This window comes from Lissotriton vulgaris, chromosome 11, assembly GCF_964263255.1.
Source record: "Lissotriton vulgaris chromosome 11, aLisVul1.2, whole genome shotgun sequence".
Lineage (NCBI taxonomy): Eukaryota > Metazoa > Chordata > Amphibia > Caudata > Salamandridae > Lissotriton > Lissotriton vulgaris.
This window is the reverse complement of record NC_141699.1, coordinates 509,376,244-509,397,468: the sequence shown is the minus strand read 5'-3', so window position 1 is coordinate 509,397,468 and position 21,225 is coordinate 509,376,244. Positions and strand designations below refer to the sequence as shown.

Below are 21,225 nucleotides of genomic sequence, written 5' to 3'. Positions count from 1 at the left end.
GGGGAGGAGTCTGTGCAATTATAGGGGTGTCCTGTTGCACCTATGTCCCTGACTCCTCTGTTACTGTCAGGGAAGCAATAAAAAGATTGCATCATATAGGTGTAGAAGCACATCAGGATTCTAGTACATGGGATATAGGAGGTTCACTTTGGAGTTGGTTGAACGCATGGGGTTGGAAGATAGGAATGGTGTTCATAACAATTTTCCTACTAATAATAGGCTGTTGTCTATAAATTAATTGCCTGCCAATGTGCTGTCAACTATTGGGACAGCTGACAAAATGCCAAGTGAGGAGATTAAAGGAAAAAGAAAGAATGCTGATGCAAACAGTCACTACTGAGTTGATAAACATAGACATTTCTGACAATGATAAGAATGGACAATATAATTATTAAATTGTGATATGCTTCGTGATGAAATTATTTTAAACTAAGGTTCAAAGGGTCGTTTTGTGAAAGGTGAAAAATTAGTTGGCCCTTTGTTGAATGAATACATTAAAGTGAACCGTAGTTTATATTAATTTATGTCTGTCATCTGCCTGTAAATAATATGAGCCACTCATAATGGAAAGTAGCTCCATGCTGCACAAATGGTTAAAATTAAGTTGTCTGAAATTCAGCTGAAACCAAAAAGAATTGCAAGTGAACGTGTACGTGTCCATTCTGCTGTAACTCCAACCTGTTTAATGATTCACTAGCTTTCACCTGTGTACCGAGCCAGTTCAGCGAGTCAATTCCTAGAAAGGGCTCGCTGAACTAGGACGTGTCAAGTTTGCTTTGCCCTTGCCTGGGTAAAGTGAAAGGGTAAAGTGTTTGTTCAGCACAAATAGCATGTGCATCATTTGCATGGGGAAACCAGAAAGCACGGGCCTCTGCTGATTAGATCAAACAGTGCACATTGACATTTCAAGATAACCGACCAAGGCTGTAGGTCAGGAGGTAGTGGTGTAAAAGATTAACCAGTATCTGCATGGTCAGATGCGTCAGGAATAATGTAAAGTGTGAACGTAGACATATTTCTGAAATGCACCATGATGTTGTAATGTACACGTGGCTGAGATGGTCACACCACAATGAAGTTGTTAATGAATAATGTGTCAGGGGTCTGTGGAGCATATATAAAGACTGATTTCCTCTCTGTAAAACCAGATCTCTTTGCAGTCCTGCAAATTGTCTCAGCTGCAGCTTATTGGCAATAAAGCCATTTTCTTTAGAAACCTTGCATGTGCCCTTCTTATCCCTATTCACAAATTTTGTGCTTTTACACCAGTGAGCCACACCACTCCACTGATTGCAAAGGTTGCTACATTAGGACTGTCACAACAAGATCAGGAGTGACGGAAGTCAAGAATGTACACCTGAAAGGGTCTCTGACTTGAATTCTACAAATGCAACAGACCAAAAAGAACCGGTGATATACCGAAAATATACCTCCATCAAGTGTCGTGGGTGCTACCCCAGGAACGTAACAGGCTACCAGAAAGATACGCAACGATCTGCATTTGCAACCATGAGCAACAAAAATTGAAATTAAATGATGTGGACTACTAACAAATTATTATACCAGAATAAATTCACATACCCATCGAAGCCACACATCATTTGGAGCAGCAGAAGAAGAGTAAACAGCTGTAACTTTTTACAGCTTGAAATAATAAAGTTAAAAACCTCACCTGCACTGAAACACTTTTACGTGTGCTGTACTACATTATCCTTGAAACTATCTGCAGATGGAGATCAGAGCAAAAGCAAGGCTTCTGAAAAGCAATCTTTTCCATCTGTTTTTGAATGTATGTCCTCTTTTCAATAGTGTTATTAGGTTCTTCTCCAATTGTTGACTGTAGTGAAGGGTTACTGTTCTAAGTGAGCATTCTAATACTTTTAGTGGTCCAGGAGTACTAAATAAAAACAATAAATAAGTGCTAAGCTACTGAGGAAGACCTTTACTATAATGACTCCACAGAGCATCTGCTGCTATCTGACCATCGTAGAGAAGCTGTATAGTTCATCTGAGAGGCTGATTCCTCAGCAGACTAAAGCCCCTGAGCATCAGCAGACACTGCAATTGAATCTGCTGGTGATTAACATTGAAAGGGAACTCCACTGTGGTCAAACAATGATCAATGGATGTTGTGGGTCAAAAGAAAAATGGCTATGAGAAGAAAATAGGAATCCCAAACGCTTGGCGAGTATCTTACAGCGTGCGTCATGGTATGCATCCTATTTCAAATCTTGTATTCGCCTTGTATTTGGGAGTCATGGCCTTGTGTTAGGTTTAGAGTAAGCAGAGTCTGAACCTGTAGCTGCTTCTGATCCTCATAGTATAACTACCATAAAACAAAGGCAATATGAAAACTGCCATGGAAAGAAAACTTGGTCGCCTCCAACTGAGTGCAAAGGTTTTGGGAAGGCTTCACTAAGATTTACTCATGGTGAAAGTGCTATCTGGAGAAGAGTTCCAGAGCTGTGGGGTTTCTGCCATTACTGCCAACCGGTACATAGCATATAAAAATGCAGAATGTCTCCGGTTCCCATATTTTAAGGAGTGATCAATTTACTGGCAAAGAAAACGTCACCTGGTAAATATAATGTGCTCCAGGTGGTTGTTGAAAATACCTCCTATTCTCAGTTTTCAAATCAGAAACAAGAATTTATTTGCAAAATTGCTATGCAATACCATATTCTGCATGTTTTTTCTTTTTTTCTGAGACTTTTATGCTAATAGATTTCGGCAGGATTGATGTGCTGAAATCTGTTAGGAGAAAACAGCGGAAACTGTGATAACTATCACACAACTTGGAATTCCGATCCTTGCACCAATCACTGTTTGCACGGGGATCGAAATGTAGCCGTGGACTTTGAATAAAGGTCTACCTGTTTTATGCTATGTTGCACAACAGTGTGTTGTTGTTGTTTATTTGAAGTTACAGCCCTGCCAAGTACCACGCAACAGAATAACGCATTTCAGTGTGGTGATCTGCATCACTGCATTGAAATAATACAAAGTCACATACAATAGCGCATTCTCAGCTGTGAAGCCGGAGTGCTATTAGCACGACTGATAGAAAGCTGGCTGTCTCGGCACTACTTGCAAGCAGGCTTGGGGCTGGCTCCGCTAGCTCTGTGCTGGCTTAGCGCGTGCACAAAACAATGTAACAACATTCTCACTGTGGCATCAGATTCACTGTTCCGACTCAAGTCAGTGACAGTGATGATTTACCCAGTAAGCGAGCAAGAGGCAGACAGTTATGAGAGCAGAGCATACCGCATTGTTGGGCCGCGCTGCTGTAATGATAGGAGGACCTGCCGCAACCGGACAAGGATCGCGGCCTAGAGTGGTGGTGCCTCAGCAAGCAGCTCAGCTGCACTGCAGTCCAGCAGCCATGAGAATGATGCAGCGCGAGTCATCGAGTCCTACACCACAGCCGCTGCCAGCGGCCCATGCTGGGGGAGTCGTCGTGGCGAGCTGGCCCAAACCGCTCATGGCACTGCTTGCTACCAGGGCCGACTTTAGGGCAGTGCGACCAGTGCAGCCGCACTGGGCGCTGATCTGTAGAGGGGGCGCTGACCTCAAGTGGGGGCGCTGTGTTTAGCAATAACTTATTATAGGGGAGATGAGGGGCACTTTTGACTGGTGGTAGTGAGAGAATCCAAGGAGGCGGTCTTGGGTGTGGGGGCGCCAAAAATGATTTTGGCACAGGGCGCCACCAGCGCTAAAGCCAGCCCTGCTTGCTACAGACTACTAGTAAGTGTCTGTCACTAATACCTTCTCCGATTTACTTTTAGCCCATTATCATGAGCCTGCTTAAGTATCGTTACAGCTGAGCCTGAGGTCTCAGAGCCTGTAACACCTCTGTGACAGTCTGACTGGCTGAGTGATCGCAGTCTGTGGCTGTGGGGCTGGGGCAACGGAGCGGCACCTACTTCAAAAGTTGTTCTGCTAGTGACAACCCTCTTTATTTTTGTACCATACACATTTCATGCCCTCAAATATCCCCCTTTGCAGGGGGCTCTTCATTATCAGAGATAATTGTAATCCAAGGCAATGTTGCAACGTGTTCTGTGGTGCGCTGACCTGGCTGTTAATGGACCACCTGCACGTGTGAAGGCATCAGGCAACACTGCCCTTTTAACAGGAAATAATTTTCGCATGCTGAGATATCAAGCCAGTGCTTACAATGTGAAGTCCCAAACTACAAGTCCCAGACTGCAACTAATCAAAAAGGACGGACTAGTTATTTGTGTCACTCATGAGATGGAGAATATTTTTAAACTGTACAATGACACCAATGTCTTTAACCCCTTCGATGCTGATGACGAGCTCAGCTCGTCATCAGCCCCGGGTGACGTGTGCGGATGACGAGCTGAGCTCGTCATGTATCGCGGTAATTTAAAAAATGCCGCACAGGGCAAAAATCACCGCAGCAGCAATGCGTTTAATGAACTTTATATCCGGCCAATGGATTGGTTACCGTAAATCTCTTAATAATTCGGTTTGTTTTAGTCAGATTTGTGTACAGAGTGTATAGGAAGAGCCAGCACAAGTTTGGAAATTTGGAGTACTTTTTGCAGTATGGTTATCTAGCAGAGGGATTATTTGTGTAGTCTTCCTCCACCTTGACCACCTTTTTTGTTGGACATGGTATGACTGAGTTCATTACAAACAAGTTTCGCGTGAGACTGACAGCTGGTTTTAACATCATAGGAAGTCTATATTGTTTCAAACTGCTCCCTTGTTGTTCTGAGCACCCCGGCTGTAGCAGTGAATGCTTTCACATCCTGGACACTGAAGAGAAACAAAGACCATAATAATAATAAAAACTTAAAATGTCAGGTCGGTTTAATTGATTTTAATATTTTAGAGAGCTAGAAGCTGAGCTAAATTAGCAAGTATTTTGAACAAATTACAGCCTGTGTCCCTCAGCCTCCCATTCTTTTTTTAACATTTAAAAATGCTTTATTGATTTTCCAAGAACAATCAAAGAGTCAGGAACAGGGTTACATGAGTTATATAAGGCAAGTTAATACAATTCCACTCGTACATTGGCTGTATGGTGCTTACCCAACTAGGCACCATACAGCCAATGTACGAGCGGAATTGTATTAACTTGCCTTACATACCTCATGTAAGTTAGGTTTCAACGGTTCTGTGCTGGGATGGACAGTACTCCGAGTCAGCGGGTTAGCTGACTGTAGCAACAGTAAATATGATACTTTATTGGCAGCTGACATCATTCGCGCTGAGGCCTCTCACATCCTGTTTGGTACATACGGGTACCATGTGCTTTTCCATTTCTGGTGCTTTGCAGCAGTTTTAAGATCTTCTTAGAGTTGAAATGGGTGTCATTTCTGATATCTCTATGTTTCCCTTGTCTTCATTGCTTGATTTTGCTTCCAAGAAAGTGTCACTCATAGTCGTTGAATGTGTAACTAAAGAATTTTAAATATGAGAGGTGTTTGTGCAGGAACCCAGAGCCTTTTACTTTTTAGGTTTAAAGCATTTTATTAAGACAAAGGAATACGGGGAGAGGGAACAGAAGGTTAGAGTTACATACAGTACAATAAAGGCAAAATCGTCGTATCAGGAGCGTTGTCGTGGAACAGTTCGTTAAGCCAGAGGAGAAGCAATGGTAGATGAAAAAATGAAATGCAACTTATATCTCCACGTTGCGCATATCCAGCGTCCCAAATGCAAACAGAGAAGGCAATCAGGTGAAACAGAAAAGTACAACCCACCCCCCCTAGAACTCCCGCCCCGAAAAAGGAAAAACAACTCCCCCCCAACCCCCCCGTCCAATGGCCCATTACCAATACTACCCGCCCCAGAACCGCACCCCCCCCCGCTAAGGACCCGCCCTCCATCTATCCTAGTCTGCTGGAGTCACCGGCGGTGTCAGCCTCAGAAGCCGGAGGTACCTCGGGCAAGTGAGTTCCCTGAATTCGGTGGTTAGCAGCGCAAGGAAGGGTTGCCATAGCTCATCAAATTGGTCTACCTCCCCCGCCACCGTAAGCGATAGTTTCTCCATTCCCAGCACGTGCCAGAGTCTATGTAACCAACCCGTGATGGAGGGGACAGTGGTGGTTCGCCAATGGATAAGGATATTCTGGACCGCAGACCCCAGCGCGATTGCGATCTGCCTGCCCCTGCAGGACTTCAGTGGATACATTAGGCCATTAGGGAGGCCCAATAGGACATAGGCCGGAAAGCGCGGAAGCTCAATTTCAAAGTGCTTATCCACCTCATCCAGAACCTCCTTCCAATAGGCGGTCAGCAAGGGACAATCCCAGAGAATATGTGAGAGGGTCCCCACCTGTCCGCAACCTCTCCAGCACCCCTTATCAGTGTGCCTATGCATCTCATACAGTCTCTCCGGGGTGTAGTACCAGCACGTGGACACCTTGGTGAATGTCTCTGTAAGGCCGGTATGGTACGCAGAGTGTCTTGCCCGGTGCGCGATCTGGTCCCATTCCTTGTGGCTGAGTGTCCTGCCTAGTTCCCTGTGCCATCGTTCCCTCCCCGGGTTATAATAGTGAAACGGTGGGGGCTGTAGATGCTTATAAGATCAGAAATCAATTTAGCATCAGAGGTTCGGGTCACCAACCACCGCTCATACGGTGTGATTGGGCGATCAGCGGTTTCTCGCACCTGGGGCTGGAGGGCCCAATGTCGAACCTGCATGTAGCGTAGTCTGTCCAACTCCGTCAGGCCGAAGTCCTGCCGAAGCTGCTGAAAGGGAGCTACGCCATCCGGCCCATATACCTGAAAAAGCGCCCGGCAACCCGCAGTCCTCCAGTGGGAAAAAGCGCCCGGCTCCATCCCCGGGGAGAAGTCAGGATTACCCACAATGGGTGTGAATGGGGAAGGAAAAGTGGTAAGGTCCCGAGCCTCGCAGACTGCGTCCCACACCCTCAAGGGGACCCGCGTAACAAAGGAAGCGTAAAGGTTAGGGGGCCGGTGCGCACGGCACAAGAATGGAACCTCTTGTAAGGTGCGGCCCGCCACCGCCTGGTCCTGAAAAAGCCAATGCTTGTCGGACTCCCACCTGCTCCATTCTACAAGGTATCGCAGCTGCGCCGCCTGAAAGTACTTAAGGAGGTCCGGAATACCAAGGCCCCCTGCTTCCGGGGCAAGCGTGGAGAGGACCCTCTTCATCCGCGGCTTGCGACCTTGCCAGACAAAGCGGGAGATGTCGGCCTGCGTTTGTCGAATCCAGCCCACTGGAGGCTGGAGAGGCAGAGCTCGGAAAATATATAAGATCTGGGGCAGCACCGTCATCTTAACCGCCGCGATCCGTCCCAGCCAGGATAGTAGGCCCTTACTCCAACGGCTCAGCTCCTCCCTGATCTTTTTACTAAGCGAGGTGTAATTGGCCGCCACCATCGCTGGCAACGTGGGTGCCAATAAGATCCCCAAGTACGGCACAAGGGACGAGGACCACTGCATAGGGAAGAGTCGCTGGAGGTCCCTCCTAGTGTCCGCAGCTAGAGACACATCCAGAGCCACCGACTTGCTCATGTTCATCTTAAAGCCGGCCACACGTGCAAAGGCATCCAACTCGTGGATGCAGGCGGGTAAACACCTCCAAGGTCAGCAGGACATCGTCCGCATAAAGGCTAACCGTGTGGACATACTGACCCATCTTGATCCCAATAGCGTCCGGATTGAGGCGGATCCTCTGGGCGAACGGCTCCATGTAGAGAGCAAAAAGGAGTGGAGAGAGGGGGCAGCCCTGCCTCGTGCCGCGCTCGATTGCGAAGCTGCGGGAACTACACCCGTTGACTCGCACCGACGCTGAAGGATACTTATAGCAGTTGAAGACCATAGTGCGGAATTTATCGCCAATTCCCAGTTTCCTGAGGACCAGCTCGAGATACGGCCAATGAACTCTATCAAAGGCCTTCTCAGCATCAACTGCTAGCAACATCCGCTCCCCTGGGACCCGCGAGGCCTTCTCTAAGACGTGCGTCTCCCGCTTGGTATTGTCGACCGTCTGCCTACCGGGCACAAAGCCAGCTTGGTCCGCCTCAACCAAACCGGGGAGGTGCAGGGCAACCCTGGATGCCAGAATCCCCGTGTACAGTTTGAGGTCGACATTTAGGAGCGAGATGGGCCTATACGAACCGCATAAAGCCCGGTCCTTCCCGGGTTTCGGAATCACCGAGACCGTCGCACGCAGGAGATCCGGTGGGATGGCTCCCGGGTCGGAGAAGGAGTTAAATAGTCGAGTCAAGACAGGGGCCACAACCGGGCAGAAGGTCTTATAGAACAGGGACGTGTAACCGTCCGGGCCCGGGGCCTTCCCGTGCTTCAACCGGGCTATAGCGGAAATCACCTCCTCAACGTGAATATCCCGCTCCAGGTATTCCGCCTGAGCGGTATCCAGCGCCGGAAGGGGCAACGACTCTAAGTATTCCTCGGTGTCCCGCGGCGAGGAGGGCTCCCCAGCGTACAACGCCTCATAGAAACCGCAAAAAGTCTCTGCCACCTCCGCATCTCCGGGAACCGCCACCCCGTCTGTACTCAAAAGTTCCTTCACTACGTTACGCTGTTGCGCGACCCGAAGCCGATGTGCCAGGAGCTTGCCACACCTGTCCCCCCCTGTGTAATAGGCATGTTTCAAACGCAAGGGAACGTATTCCGCCCTATCCAGGTCCAGCGCCGACAAAAGCTTCCTTGCCGCCTTCAGTTGCCTCCAAACCCTTGGAGCTCCCGTACGGCGGTGGACCTGCTCAAGCTCCCGGACCTGAATAGTCAGTTCATCCCTCTTCCATTGCCGCTCCCTATTTTCCGCCGAGGAGATGGAGATGAACTCCCCCCGAAGAACCGCCTTCAATGCGGCCCACTGTGTCGCTAGTGAAGTGTCGGCATTACTATTGTGTGTCTGATAATCCTGTATGACCTCTTCAATACGTTTCACCACTGTCTTCTTGTGTAAAAGGGTGTCCCTCAGGCGCCACATCCCCCGTGAGGGGGAGGCCGCAGGCCACGCAAACGCGCCAGTAACCGGCCCATGGTCAGATAGAGTCAGGACCCCAATGTCCGCCGCTGTAGCAGCGGCACGCATCGGCCCACTGACCAGGAGGTAATCCAACCGTGCGTAGGTTCGGTGCGCATGCGAAAAATAAGAGTAGTCCCTATCCGTAGGGTGCTGGGAGCGCCAAAGGTCATGTAAATCCATGTCCGCAATCCGGGCCTTCACTGCCTGGGAGAGTTCTCCAGTCTGTGGAAACCACTGCGCCGATCTATCCAATGTGGAATCAAAGACGATATTAAGGTCCCCCCCTAGGATAACATGTCGATCAGGAGAGGCAGTGACATCCACCAGTACTGAGTCCAAGAAGCGTTCCTGGTGGTCATTCGGGCTATAAACAGAGCCCACTGTAAACGCTATACCTCCCAGGCGGAGGCGATATGCCAGAAGCCTTCCCTTCTGCTCAGTATATTTATATAGCACCTCCCCCCTAAAGGAGCTCGCTATGAGAATGGCCACCCCAGCGGTCTTGGTCGCTGCAGAGGAGAAAAACTGGGTGGGGAACTTAGCAGAGCGCAATCTATGGCAGTCACGGGACAATAAGTGGGTCTCTTGTAAAAGGCAGATGTCAGCTTGCGTCCCCTCAAGCAGAGACAAAATCGCCCTGCGCTTAACAGGATTGTTCAGTCCCTTAACGTTAAGGGTCACCACCTTCAGGGACGACATATCTCCCAGGGACTAAGAACGCTACGCTGCGGGCAAGGAACCAGAGGGCGGGGGGCGCGGGGCGACCGCGCGGGACAGGCCAGAGGAGGCCAAGCGTGGGTATGGGCAACATCGGACAGGACTTCCCCAACTCTAGAACAACACCCAACCCCACCCCAAACACACCCATGGCAACTAGCCAAATGCAAACTCAAACAACCCATTGTCTCAGTCAAGCCCCAAAGCGGGCCAGTCCGTAGAAATCAGAAAAGTGGACGTCCGCCCACTCACCTCCGCCCGCTCCCCCCTGCTCCCCCCAGCCCCAAACCTGGCAGCGAAGAAGCTATGTTCATCTCCCCCCGGAGTGAGTCTAGGCCGTCAAGGCCACGCCGTTGGAGTCGGCTAAGTCCCTGGCTGCAGCCCTCAAGGCATCGGCCATGTCCGCCCTGATTGTAGGGGAATCAGGACGCCCTGCGCTCGCCGTCGATCATCTTCTCGCTGATCTCCGTCGGCCCCTTCTCTCCGATCGCCTCCACGACGGCGTGGCTCCATCCTCCTCCGTGGCCGTGAGCCCCAGGACACCGCAAATGTCCTGCAAGGAGCGTAGCTGATGCAACACGCTGTTCCAGCGAAAGATCAAGCGGAAGGGGTGCCCCCAGGAGTACTGCGTCCCCTGTTCGCGCAAGAAGTCGGTAGCAATCCTAAAGGACCTGCGCTTCTGCAGGGTGATGGCGGACAAGTCCTGATAGAGCGCCACAGGCCGCTCCCGGAAAGTCAGTGGCTGCTTCCTACGGGCTTCAGACATGATGCGCTCCTTCAGTGGGAAGTCGGGCAGGAAAGCTAAGATGTCCGGAGGGGGCGCCGATGACTGGCGCTGTCGACCAACTCTGTGAGCTCTATCAATGCGGATAGGGAAGTCCGCGGCCTCCCCCAGGATCTCCCGGAACAAGTCCTGCAGATAGCCCACCTGGTCAGTCCCCTCGTCCGCAGGCTGCACACCACGCACTCGGATGTTATTTCTCCTTGACCTGTTCTCAAGATCCTCAGAGTGGGCCTGGAGTTCAACGCACTGCTCCCGGAGACGGAGAACGTCCTGTTGTAAGTGGACAATCTCATCGTCTCGGCGCTGGGCCGCCGTTTCCACCGTCTCAACCCATTCACCGAGGCCCTCCACCTCTCTGCGGACCTCGCGGACCTCACTATCCACTTCCCGCTTCAGCGTCTGGAAGTCCCCTCTGAGTGAACTGAACAGTTCCTCCATAAAAGATCTCGTGACAGGGGGTTCCCCCGTAGGCGCGTCCGCCGAGGCCCGGGAAGACCCCGGCGACGGCTGTGCTCTGTCCCGTAGCTGCTGGGCCCTACCAAGCATATCCGGCAGGGTGCGGTCCCCCTTCTTCGAACCACCTCTTCCAGACATTCCAAGCGCCTCAACTGCAGAGTGGGCACAGGCCCGACGTTCCAGGGAATGTCCAGCCACCAGCAAGTACTCGATATGGGGAGCTCCCGGCAGGACCGATAGCTGCGTCACAGACGACAAAATGGCGGTCCGGTCCGGGCACTGCAAGCCGTGGGCGCCCAGTCGGGTTGGCAGCTGGAATCGACACTGGGGGGTCGTCGGCCAGTACACTCCACAGGGAGAGAGCAGTGCAGAGGCGGAGGGGGCAAGAATCCACCGCCAAGAGACTCTGGAGGAGGCCAACGACACCGACCTCTCGAGGACAAAATGGCGACTGGGTGGGGCCAGGCAGACCCCCCGAGCCCGGCGACACCACCGGGCCACACCAGAAACCGGGCAATCCGAAAAGTTCCGCAGCCGGGGCCGCCCGGCTACTTAGAAGAGTCGGCAAGCCTGGCCCTGGCCCCAAGCCGATTGCACCCCGATCCCGAGACCGGGACCCTCTCCATGCAGGATGTCACCACCTCAAGTCCAAGCGCCAGAGCGCGCATTCAGTCCTGTGCGTAGCGGGCCACCCAACCGCTGCCCCTCCTTCGATCTCCGTCGATCTTCCGGGACGGTTTCCACCCCGATCGCCAACTTTCAGCACTAGGCCCAGCCAAGGCGTATGGACAGCACTCCAATACGCTCCGCCTCTCGGGCGCTCCGTCGTCTCTCGATCTTCGATCGGTCCGTTGAGGCGCTTCCACCAGAGCGATTAGGGCCAAAAAGGCATCAATGCGTGCACCAGGTTCTCAGCCACACTCCTCTCAACCGCTGAGCCTCAGCGGGGGGAGGAAAGCTGAAGAAAAGGGCTCGAGCCTAGTCGGGCTGGAGGAGCTGCGGGAAGAAGCGTCCGCTCACCCCGCCATCTTGGCCACGCCCCTCGAGCCTTTTACTTTTTAAAGATTTGTGCATGAAACATTCCCTGCAAACATGGTCTTTTTTGTAACATACTCGGTCTAATCCTATTTTCAGATGCACTTCTTCCCCCAGTGCATGAGATAACTCAGACTCACCTTTCTCCCTGTATTAGACATTACATGAGTCAGTAAGATGCAGGCTTAAAGTGAGTAGTTATAGGGTCCAACAGGAGAAAAGAACACAAACTAAATTGATTCCGAATTAGGGGGAAGGAGAGACTTGCAGGAGCCGTGAAAGCAATCCAACTCTATGGCTGCACATGTAGAACAAGAAACAGCCATGATTTATGACCCTTAATTTCCTAGGGTTAAGCTTTTTTCTAATCATCTCCTTTCTTATTATTCTTCTCTCTTTCCTACTCAGCCATTTTGTGACTCCATGTGAGTATAGCATGATGTGTAATTGCACATCACGTGCAATAATGTGTCTTCCCATAATCATTTCATTAATTGCTTTTTAGGTTTTGCCTGCTTGAGAAATCTATTGTTTTTAATATAAACTTAAAAGGGACTTACAACCTGCCTCCTATCTTTCTAGGCCTCTCATTGTCTCATTGGTTCCTGTGTGTGCCACTTACCTTTCTTCCATTTCTATTGGCTGTAGCATATTTTCCTGCATTTATCAATGTTTGTTTCTCGTCTGCTTCTCTTATTAGTTTCATGCTGCAGGAATATTGTTAATATTTGCTTTGGTGGAACTATATTTTTATAAAGTTTTGACCTTTACTATTGCAGCATATGTATATACCAGTTTATCACCCAGAGAGATTAAGGGCCAGATGTAGGTCGCCCAATACCGGTCGGTAACGGCGGAAATTACCGAATTTCGGCGGTTACCGACCGGTATTTGGCATTTGGAATGTAGGTGGCATGATTGGTATTTTACAGAACTGGTAGCTTAAGGAATCTGTAACTTAACAAATTCTTAACATACCGATTCGATAAATTACTGAATCCTTAATGAAGGAAGCACTCAAGTGAGTGCTTTTGACATTTAAGGATTCGTTATTTACCACCAACTACAAGTTGGTGGTAAATAACAAAAACCGTTAAAAAAGCAATTTTGTGTTTTTTTAACAGTGCCATGTGGCAGACATACATGCCCTTAGGGCATGTATGTGTGCCACATGTGCACCCATGCACTATTTAGGGGTGCAACAGGGTGTCTTGGTGACACCCTTGTAAGTCTACCCCCTATTACCGATTCGGTATTTACTGAATCGGTAATACTCATTCCTATGGGCCTCCAGGCCCATAGGAATGAATGGGGAATACCGAATTGGTAAATACCGAATCGGTATTTACTGAATTTTACCGATTCGGTAAAATTTACCGAATCATTAGCTACATACCATTTACCGATTCTCAAATACCGAATCGGTAAAATTCGGTATTTTAGAATCAGTAAATTATATTTACCTACATCTGGCCCCCTAGTGATTTATATAGAATCACAGGATGTTGCACGACACACGGAGACTCAAACCAGGATCCCCAGCACTCTAATCAGCAGCTCTATCCACACCGCCACATCCTCTCCACTCCCATGTTATCTGTCAGGTAGCTCTTTCCTTCTCCCAGACGAAGATTGATGAAAACAGCTCTTCATTTATTACATAGGGAAAACTGATGTCTTACCAATTCTTTTTTCCTTTTCTTTCACTTCTTCTAGTATGCTCTCAGGCTCTCTCGATCCTGAGTCCTGATGATGATCACCCATTCCAAACGGATTGAAACGCGGTCGACTTTTTGATTTACAAACCCTTTTAGCGACTCTGATAGTACATGGGGTCGCACTACAAACAATTCAATGCGTAAAAATTATATGCTGTATATTAACGAGTGTGTGTGAGTCATGTTTTTTGAAGAATGGGCATGTTTTTTTCTCACTGGCAGTACATAGAAAAAAATTGTCAAACCAATTTTCACTTTGCCTATATGTTATTTCTTTTTATTATGATTTATTGAAACTTTGTCATACTAATATTTCTCTATATAATTTCAAAATAGGTAAGCACTTATCCTTTGACTGATAATTTCGAAGGAACACTATTCCTAACAAAAAATGAGGGAATCTGATTGCGTGTTGATGATGCAATTAAGGTGTAAAAGGCAAACTAAAGAATCTCAAAACGCTGATTATAATGTATGTGGCCTTGAGGAAGTGACAGTAATCAGGAAATACATTTTGGCGGGAAGTTACGTGCACCTTAATGAATGGTATAAATTAATTATTGTACGAAAATTGATTAGAGCCTCTCGTCTTTCTTTTGGGTTGAATATGATCTTGAGTGCCGAGGTGGGTAGACTAGGCCGACAGAGGGCGCACAGCGTTGGACTATGTGTTGAATAAACCCATGTTAAATTTGAGGAAAACGTAAAATATAACTGGCCAACGTTACTGATGTAATGATAATTCTAAACTTTTTAGAGTTCCAGAATATGATAAAGGATGCAACTCACCTGATTTTCAAAGATGAGATTAATTAAAATCATCAGAACCTCAAAGACAAAGATGACCAAGAGGACCCAGAAAAACTGTAAGGGAAACGAAAAGCATTATTTGACACTGTGAAATAAGAGAGGTCTTCACAAATATGAATAATTGCGTTTCTATAGCACTTGTTGTTCTATTTTTAAATTATGTTGCATACAGCAGGTCTGTGTGATCTAGCTCTAAGGAAAACAATTATCAGCCCTGGATTGATAAAACGCTATTAAAAACAAATAAACACATAAACACACAAACACACACACACACTCTGAATCATTTAACCAGTGCTCAATACCTAGAACAAATATGACAACGTGCCCTGTGTTTTTCTTAGGAGGCCACAGCCGCTTAAACACTGGCTGTTGTATGAAAGCAATCACTAACCATGAAAACAAGCATTGGCATATAGGACTGGCCTTTGTGAACTCATAAGTGCTTAGCCATGCAGTACATTATCAGACTACCTAATGAGTCACAAAAACTACACTAATTACATTAAAACGGTTTGATAATCATCAACTACCTTCTGGAGAAAGCCTGGAGCACGCAATGAGCTCGTGGCAACGCAAAAACAATCAAAAATATGTGTTGTAATTGTAAATTATTCCAATCAAACTTGAGAGCAACACAGTGGTCGCACTGAGACTTCCTCTTCACAAATACAAAACTCACATTTTACTCTAACTTTTCTTAAAACAGCATTTCACTGTATTAGTGTTGCAAATATCAGAACGCGGTCGGAACCCGCAGTTTCTCTACCAAAATATACCAACCCAATCGTAATAACAAGATCGTGACCATGTCAGACAACAGGCTTTCAGGATAACCACACTGCTGACTCAGATCAACACCGCACCAGCGTCTGTTGCGAAAAACACGAAGGTGTCACTTTGAAGGATTTTTGAAGTAAAGTTCTGGGAAGTGGTGGGAGAAAAAGGCGGAGAAAAGTACATGAACTAGGTGGTTTTGTCAAGGAGGAAACAATTTCACCTACCACAATAATTTCAGACTGCAACTACACCCTCATTCACCAAATATTAACAAATAGCCAACTTGTTTCTTCTCCAAGGCACGAGGTTTTTCTAAATAGAAATCTAGAGGCAAGTGAGATGGCTTACAGCACTTTTTTCCACTTTTACATTGAACACTACACTTAGTTTCTTGTCAGAGTGGCAAGCTATGTGTAAAGGCCTAGAGGACGAATCCTGCTAGTTCGGTTTCTATAGTACAGAACTTACACTGCTCATGGTCCACTCTGAGGCAGCAAAGAATGGAACCATGAGCATGGCTTGTAGGAGGAGACAGGAAAGAGGGAAGAAGGGAACATGACTTTATTGAAGCCGACTGTGTTACTTGTTATAGGAGTACACCCCTGCCAGGCAGACAATGGTTGGTATTGCTAAATTGACTAGTTTTGCTAAATGTTTGCTAGACCAACAGAGGTTATTTTCCATTGGACATCCAATTGATGTAGACCAGTTTCAGACTTGTGTCTGAGTGCATAAATCGAGCATTGCCATATCCAGGACCAATAATCCAAAAATGGCCATTGTGACCGCAGATGGCTGGCATGTGCCAAGGAAGGGGGGAAACCATTAAAAAAATAATCAAATAAACTTACCTTCCTTTCTCCTCCATCCGGCGTCTTCTGTAAGCCCTGGAAGGCGGAAACTGCACTACCCAATCCTGGCACTGTTTTCACAGCATGAAAGCAGCACCAGGATTGAATAGAGCAGCCTCTCTCAGAGCTCCTAAGAGCACTGAAGGCCTGCGCTTTCTCTAACCTAGCTGTCTAAGACAGCTGGGTTAGAGGAACTTTAAAATGTGCATGTCTGGCTGGCCGGCCCAAGACAGCCGGCCAAAGAGACATGCTAATTTTAAAGCGCATAGCTCTCTGTTGCGGCTACTTGGCAGTGCTGGCCGCACCCCGTCCGAACACTAAGGGGGTGATTATGATGGAGGGCGGATCGCCACCGCCCAACCGGCAGTGGCGACCTGCCCGCCATCACAACCACAATTACCCCCGCCATATTACCATGGCGGGGGCTAACGCAATGGATAGAAAGTCTGTCCGCCACTTTAACGCCAGCTGGCAGTCGTCACGATTGCCGGCTAGCGAAACTCGGGCATGATATGGTGGTGGTGCCTAGAAGGCACTGCCATCCATATCATGATGCCTGGTGGTTCAGGCCTTTCCAGAAGGGCAGGTGGAAACTGCTGTGGTGGCCGTTTGCGGGCACCAGGGGGATGGGGGTGGGTGGGAGGCTGCACTTGGGGGGTACCTATGGTACTCCCCTACATTACCATGCTCAAGGTGGCAGTCACCGCGCGGTGCCTGTCACATTGTGCATGGCAATGCACAGCAGGCCTCTGTTGCATTGCCGCGGGAGCTGCTTACAGCAGCACCCCAGCAATGGTGGAGATGCGGGATGCGACAGCCAGGGTGGCGGTCGCATCCTAATTGGCAGTGCGGGACCGCTGCACCCCTTGTGGTCGGTCCCAGCACTGCTAGGGTGGCGGGCTGACTGAAGTCTGCCCGCCATTTTAATGGGGCTCTTAGTTCAGGAGGGTTGCAGGAAAATAAAACGGTAACAAATAAACTGTTATTACCATTTTATTTTTCGGCTCCGAGCTTGTGGGGCGACACTCCTCCGCTCAAGTGGAGGAGCCGCCCGTCCGGTGAGCAACCTGTTGCATATAGAATAGTGCAGAGGCGCAGTGGTGGAAGGCAGCACAGCAGTGCCTGTACTCTGGGCTCGAGTCGGGGTACCAGGCAGGTGGACGAGTCCCCCCCACTTATTTTACAGGGAGTTCGATAACTATAAACTGCAACCTCCAGCGTCCCCCCACTTCTATTTTTAGGACTTGTGCCCTGCCTGTACTGCATGTGTATGAATCTCCCCAGAGGGCCAGCGGTCAACTACATACTAATCGAACAAATATACAAGAAAATATTTGTGATTGTAACTTTTTCACCCCCAACTCCAAACTGCACAGCGTGTCGCTTTTCACAAACGACAAGCGGTTCCACTTCCCCATCGTCATTATCACGTGCGACTTTTCAGGTGACTAAATGCTTCAGCTGCAGTGAGCCAAGCACAGTACCACCGGGATTAATATGGTGCCTGCCCAAGACACAAAACACAGATCTAATTAAGCAGAGAAAGAGGGGTGACTTTGAAGGTAAATTAAATTTACTTTCAGAGCCGTGTTGCAATGCGGCTGCGTTAAAAAAGTATCTAGTCCCTTTTAGACTGGCTTCAATCAATATACTCAAGAGACTCATGCTATGTCAAGGCTGATGGAATTTCCCCATATACCCTTGCCATGTACTACTTTATTAAGGTTCAATAGGATGGACATGGAACCAACCTTGGCCTTTCATCTAGCGGTACGGAGCTTTAACTGTGTATGAAACGCTGAAAAGATGAACTGCACGCATTGTCAATTTTGATGACTTAACGCAGCAGCAAGACAACCACGGCTTTGCATCATAAGATGAGCAATGTACTGGGAACACCAAAAGTGTGGCCTTACAGAGGTGCACTTTCTCCCATGCAGGCATACATCGCACCATGGATGCAGACCTTGCAGGTTACACTGCAGTGTGACCGAACAGAGGCGTAGCTAGAGCTTGTGGCGCCAGGGGCTATCCCTCAGATTTCTGCCCCACGGGGTGTTGGGGCAAAAGGACGGTGAGCACTTGAAAGATGTCCGAGAGACACGTAGTATTGCCGCTAATAGTTACCTCGATCATGCAAGTTACATGCACATACATGACACGGTCAAAGGCTACACAGTTGAATACCCCGGTGTCTGAGACTGAGTCAGAGAGTGTGAGGATATCTGCTAGATTATGTCATCTGCATTTATAGATCAGTTTAATTATATGTAGGCCGAGTGGCGGTGCTGCTGTGTGAGTCAATCCTACAGAGGTCATTGGGCACCGACCAGTGTGTACAAACTAGTAAATGCTGGCCAGCCATTGGAGGAGAGGGGCGTCACTCAGTTCAGGCCCCGTCTTGAGCAGATTCGGGGGCGTTTTTCTCTCTTTTTTTAAGCCCCGCCCCTTTTCTAGTGGTGGGCGTTACACCCTCCCTCTCGTCTCGATCTCAATAGAATGGTGTCACGTTAAAAATGGCTTCCGGAGTACACGCGGTAGTCTGAGAGAACTGCCTGCGAATCTGCATGTTTCTCCCTGGGCATTTCGGTAGCAGCGGTTCCAGCCGAGCGCAGCCGTGGTGTGCTCTGCCTCATTCATCACTGGCCTCTGTGCTGTGCTCCTGTGAAGAAGAGGGTACAGGAGAGAGGGGGCTCTCCGTCCGGCAGCTTCTGCACCCGTCCATCCCTAGCTGTTCATCAGCGAGACCCACACCGGGAGCACCTCGCTGATGATCCGCGAAACATCCCTCTCTAGGGGCAGGAGGGCCCGGGCCCAGACCCCGGGCTCCCTCGCCTTATCTCACCCCATTGCTGATCCGCGAGAGCCCCTCACCTGCAGCATGCGGGCGACCGTCCTGACCGGGCTCCCCTACCTTATCTCACTCAGGGATAGGGATGAAATCCAACGCGCAAGATGAAGAGGAGGCAGCCCGTGCGGGCCATGCTGCCCTTGGCGGGGGACAAGAGTTGCATTCTGCCCCTGGAGGGGACGGCGAGGGGGGTGCTGGCAGTGGAGCTGTGGGGCATGGCGCACGGGTCCGGTGCATGCAATAATCCAGGCGCCTAATGTGCTGCTGTGGGGTCAGGAGCAACCTAGCCCTTCCAGGGGCTTCGCTCTGTAGAGAAGTCCACCTGCTGCCATTTTAAGCGGTGTATGTACATACATCTGTGCAGCAGGCGCCTTAACCCCCTCGGCTCTCTCAAATGTCGCCCTGTTTATGAAGAGTAAATGAGCCAAAAATGCTCTAGCTGAGTCAGTATGTTTTCTTCACGTTTTCTTCACGTGGAAGTCTCGTAGAGCTTGTAAAAGGATTCAGATCAGGAGGTGACGTCACTGACTGGATTTGTTTTACTTACGAAACGGAGTCTGTTAGGATATATTTTTAAGTAGTTTCCAAGCGTTGAGTTAAGGTTTCACTGCGGCAGCTGTGACCCCTCGAGGGCCCCAACAGTGCTCTCAAGCTGCTGACAGAGCAGCCAACACTGGGGGTTCGCTGACTGCTTGATGTATTTCAGCATTTGTATAGCGCCTCATACCACCGATCAGGGTGTAAAGCACTCTTATTTTTTTTTTTTTGTGTCCTCATACATGCCACCAGTCAATTGATACTCTGATTTAGCGCTCTTCAAGCCACTGACATAACCTTCCGTTACGGCCCTTGTGGTTATGGATAGCCTTTGAAGATTGCCCAGAGGTAGGATTGTTACCCGTCCAACTTCCTCTCGTACTGGTTCTTGCTGCGTAGGAAGGACAGGACCACAGAACCTCTGGCATAATCATTGGACTATTGGGATTATTTTTCGCTCCAGGTTTTTAGCATCGACCATAATTTAGCAGATTTTTCACCGCCGCATAAAGTATCTAATTTACTCACCCCTATGATGTTTTTGAGACAGTCTGCAAACGTCGGAGAGAGTGCCGACTTCCAAGCTTTACAAATCTCTCTTCTAGCGATCACTATTACATAAAAAATAAATTGTGATATGTGATTATTGGCAGCATAATTCAGAGTTAGACCAAAGAATACCAATCTGGGGGTACATATAATTGGAAAAGATAGTACCTCCTCCAGAAATTTACACACTTGCCCCCAATAGTTACTTATATTTGGGCAATCTAAAAACATATGGATATCGTTTGCGTCTTGTGAATTACATCTGGGGCAAAAATACGAAGTTACTGACAACTTGGAAAGCTTAGCTGGAGTCCAATAAACTCTATACATTGTGTATAGATGATTTCTTCTTAAATTGGACGGTTTGATTGCTTTCTGAGATATCAAGAAGGAATCCGTCCACAACTTCTCCAAATTCTCCAAGTTATCAGTAATCGGGACCGTACTAAGATCCCATAGCCTGGTAATTTCCAGCTCCAGATTATCTTTGTGATCTAATAAAATTTTGTAGCATTGGGCGGTCTCTCCCTTCTTACCACTACAGCTACTAATGAATCTCAAGAAAAGATTTTCATCATCAGTACCCCAATATTGGGTTCCCCACCAGGCGGAAAGTTGATAAAATTTAAATCTCGTAAGAGTGCCGCCAGTTATGCCAACCAAAAAGTCCCAATTTAAACCTCTTGATTCATCGCTTAAATCGCCCCATCTGAAAAGACCAGTTCTCTTCAGGGGAAGGGCCAATTGGTCAGTTAAACATTCAGGGGTGCCGGGGGAATCCCAGATCGGGGCATATGAATGGTAGTAGGGAATATGCAGTAACTTGCAGCTCTGTGTCCAATAATATAGAGCAGCTTTCAAAAGCTTTAGTCTAACCTTTTTGAAGAACTTTTTATCCCCAAATTTAAACAAAAAAAAGTCTGCATCGTATGGTAGATCTTGCAGCATTGCCTGAAACAGCAAACTGTTGGAAGTTGAGTCCAATTTATTGGCTAATAACCTAAAATTTTTAAGTTGAAAGGCGTAACAATAAAATAATAAGTCTGGAAGAGATAGTCCGCCTACTTTCAATCCTCTCCTCAACTTCTTCCAGGCTATCCTTGGAGTATTAGTTGCCCAAATAAAAGATCCTATCCTGC

General features: G+C 48.4%; 1 protein-coding gene across 1 annotated transcript in view; it reads right to left on the bottom strand.

The window, feature by feature from the left end:
• LOC147683085 (tetraspanin-15-like) overlaps positions 1 to 21,225 on the bottom strand; it is a 215,614-nt gene that overhangs the window by 83,905 nt on the left and 110,484 nt on the right. Inside the window, exon 3 of the mRNA XM_086943569.1 lies at positions 14,498 to 14,572. Within this exon, the coding sequence (XP_086799695.1) occupies positions 14,498 to 14,572 (75 nt within the window). The remainder of the gene's footprint in view (positions 1 to 14,497; positions 14,573 to 21,225) is intronic.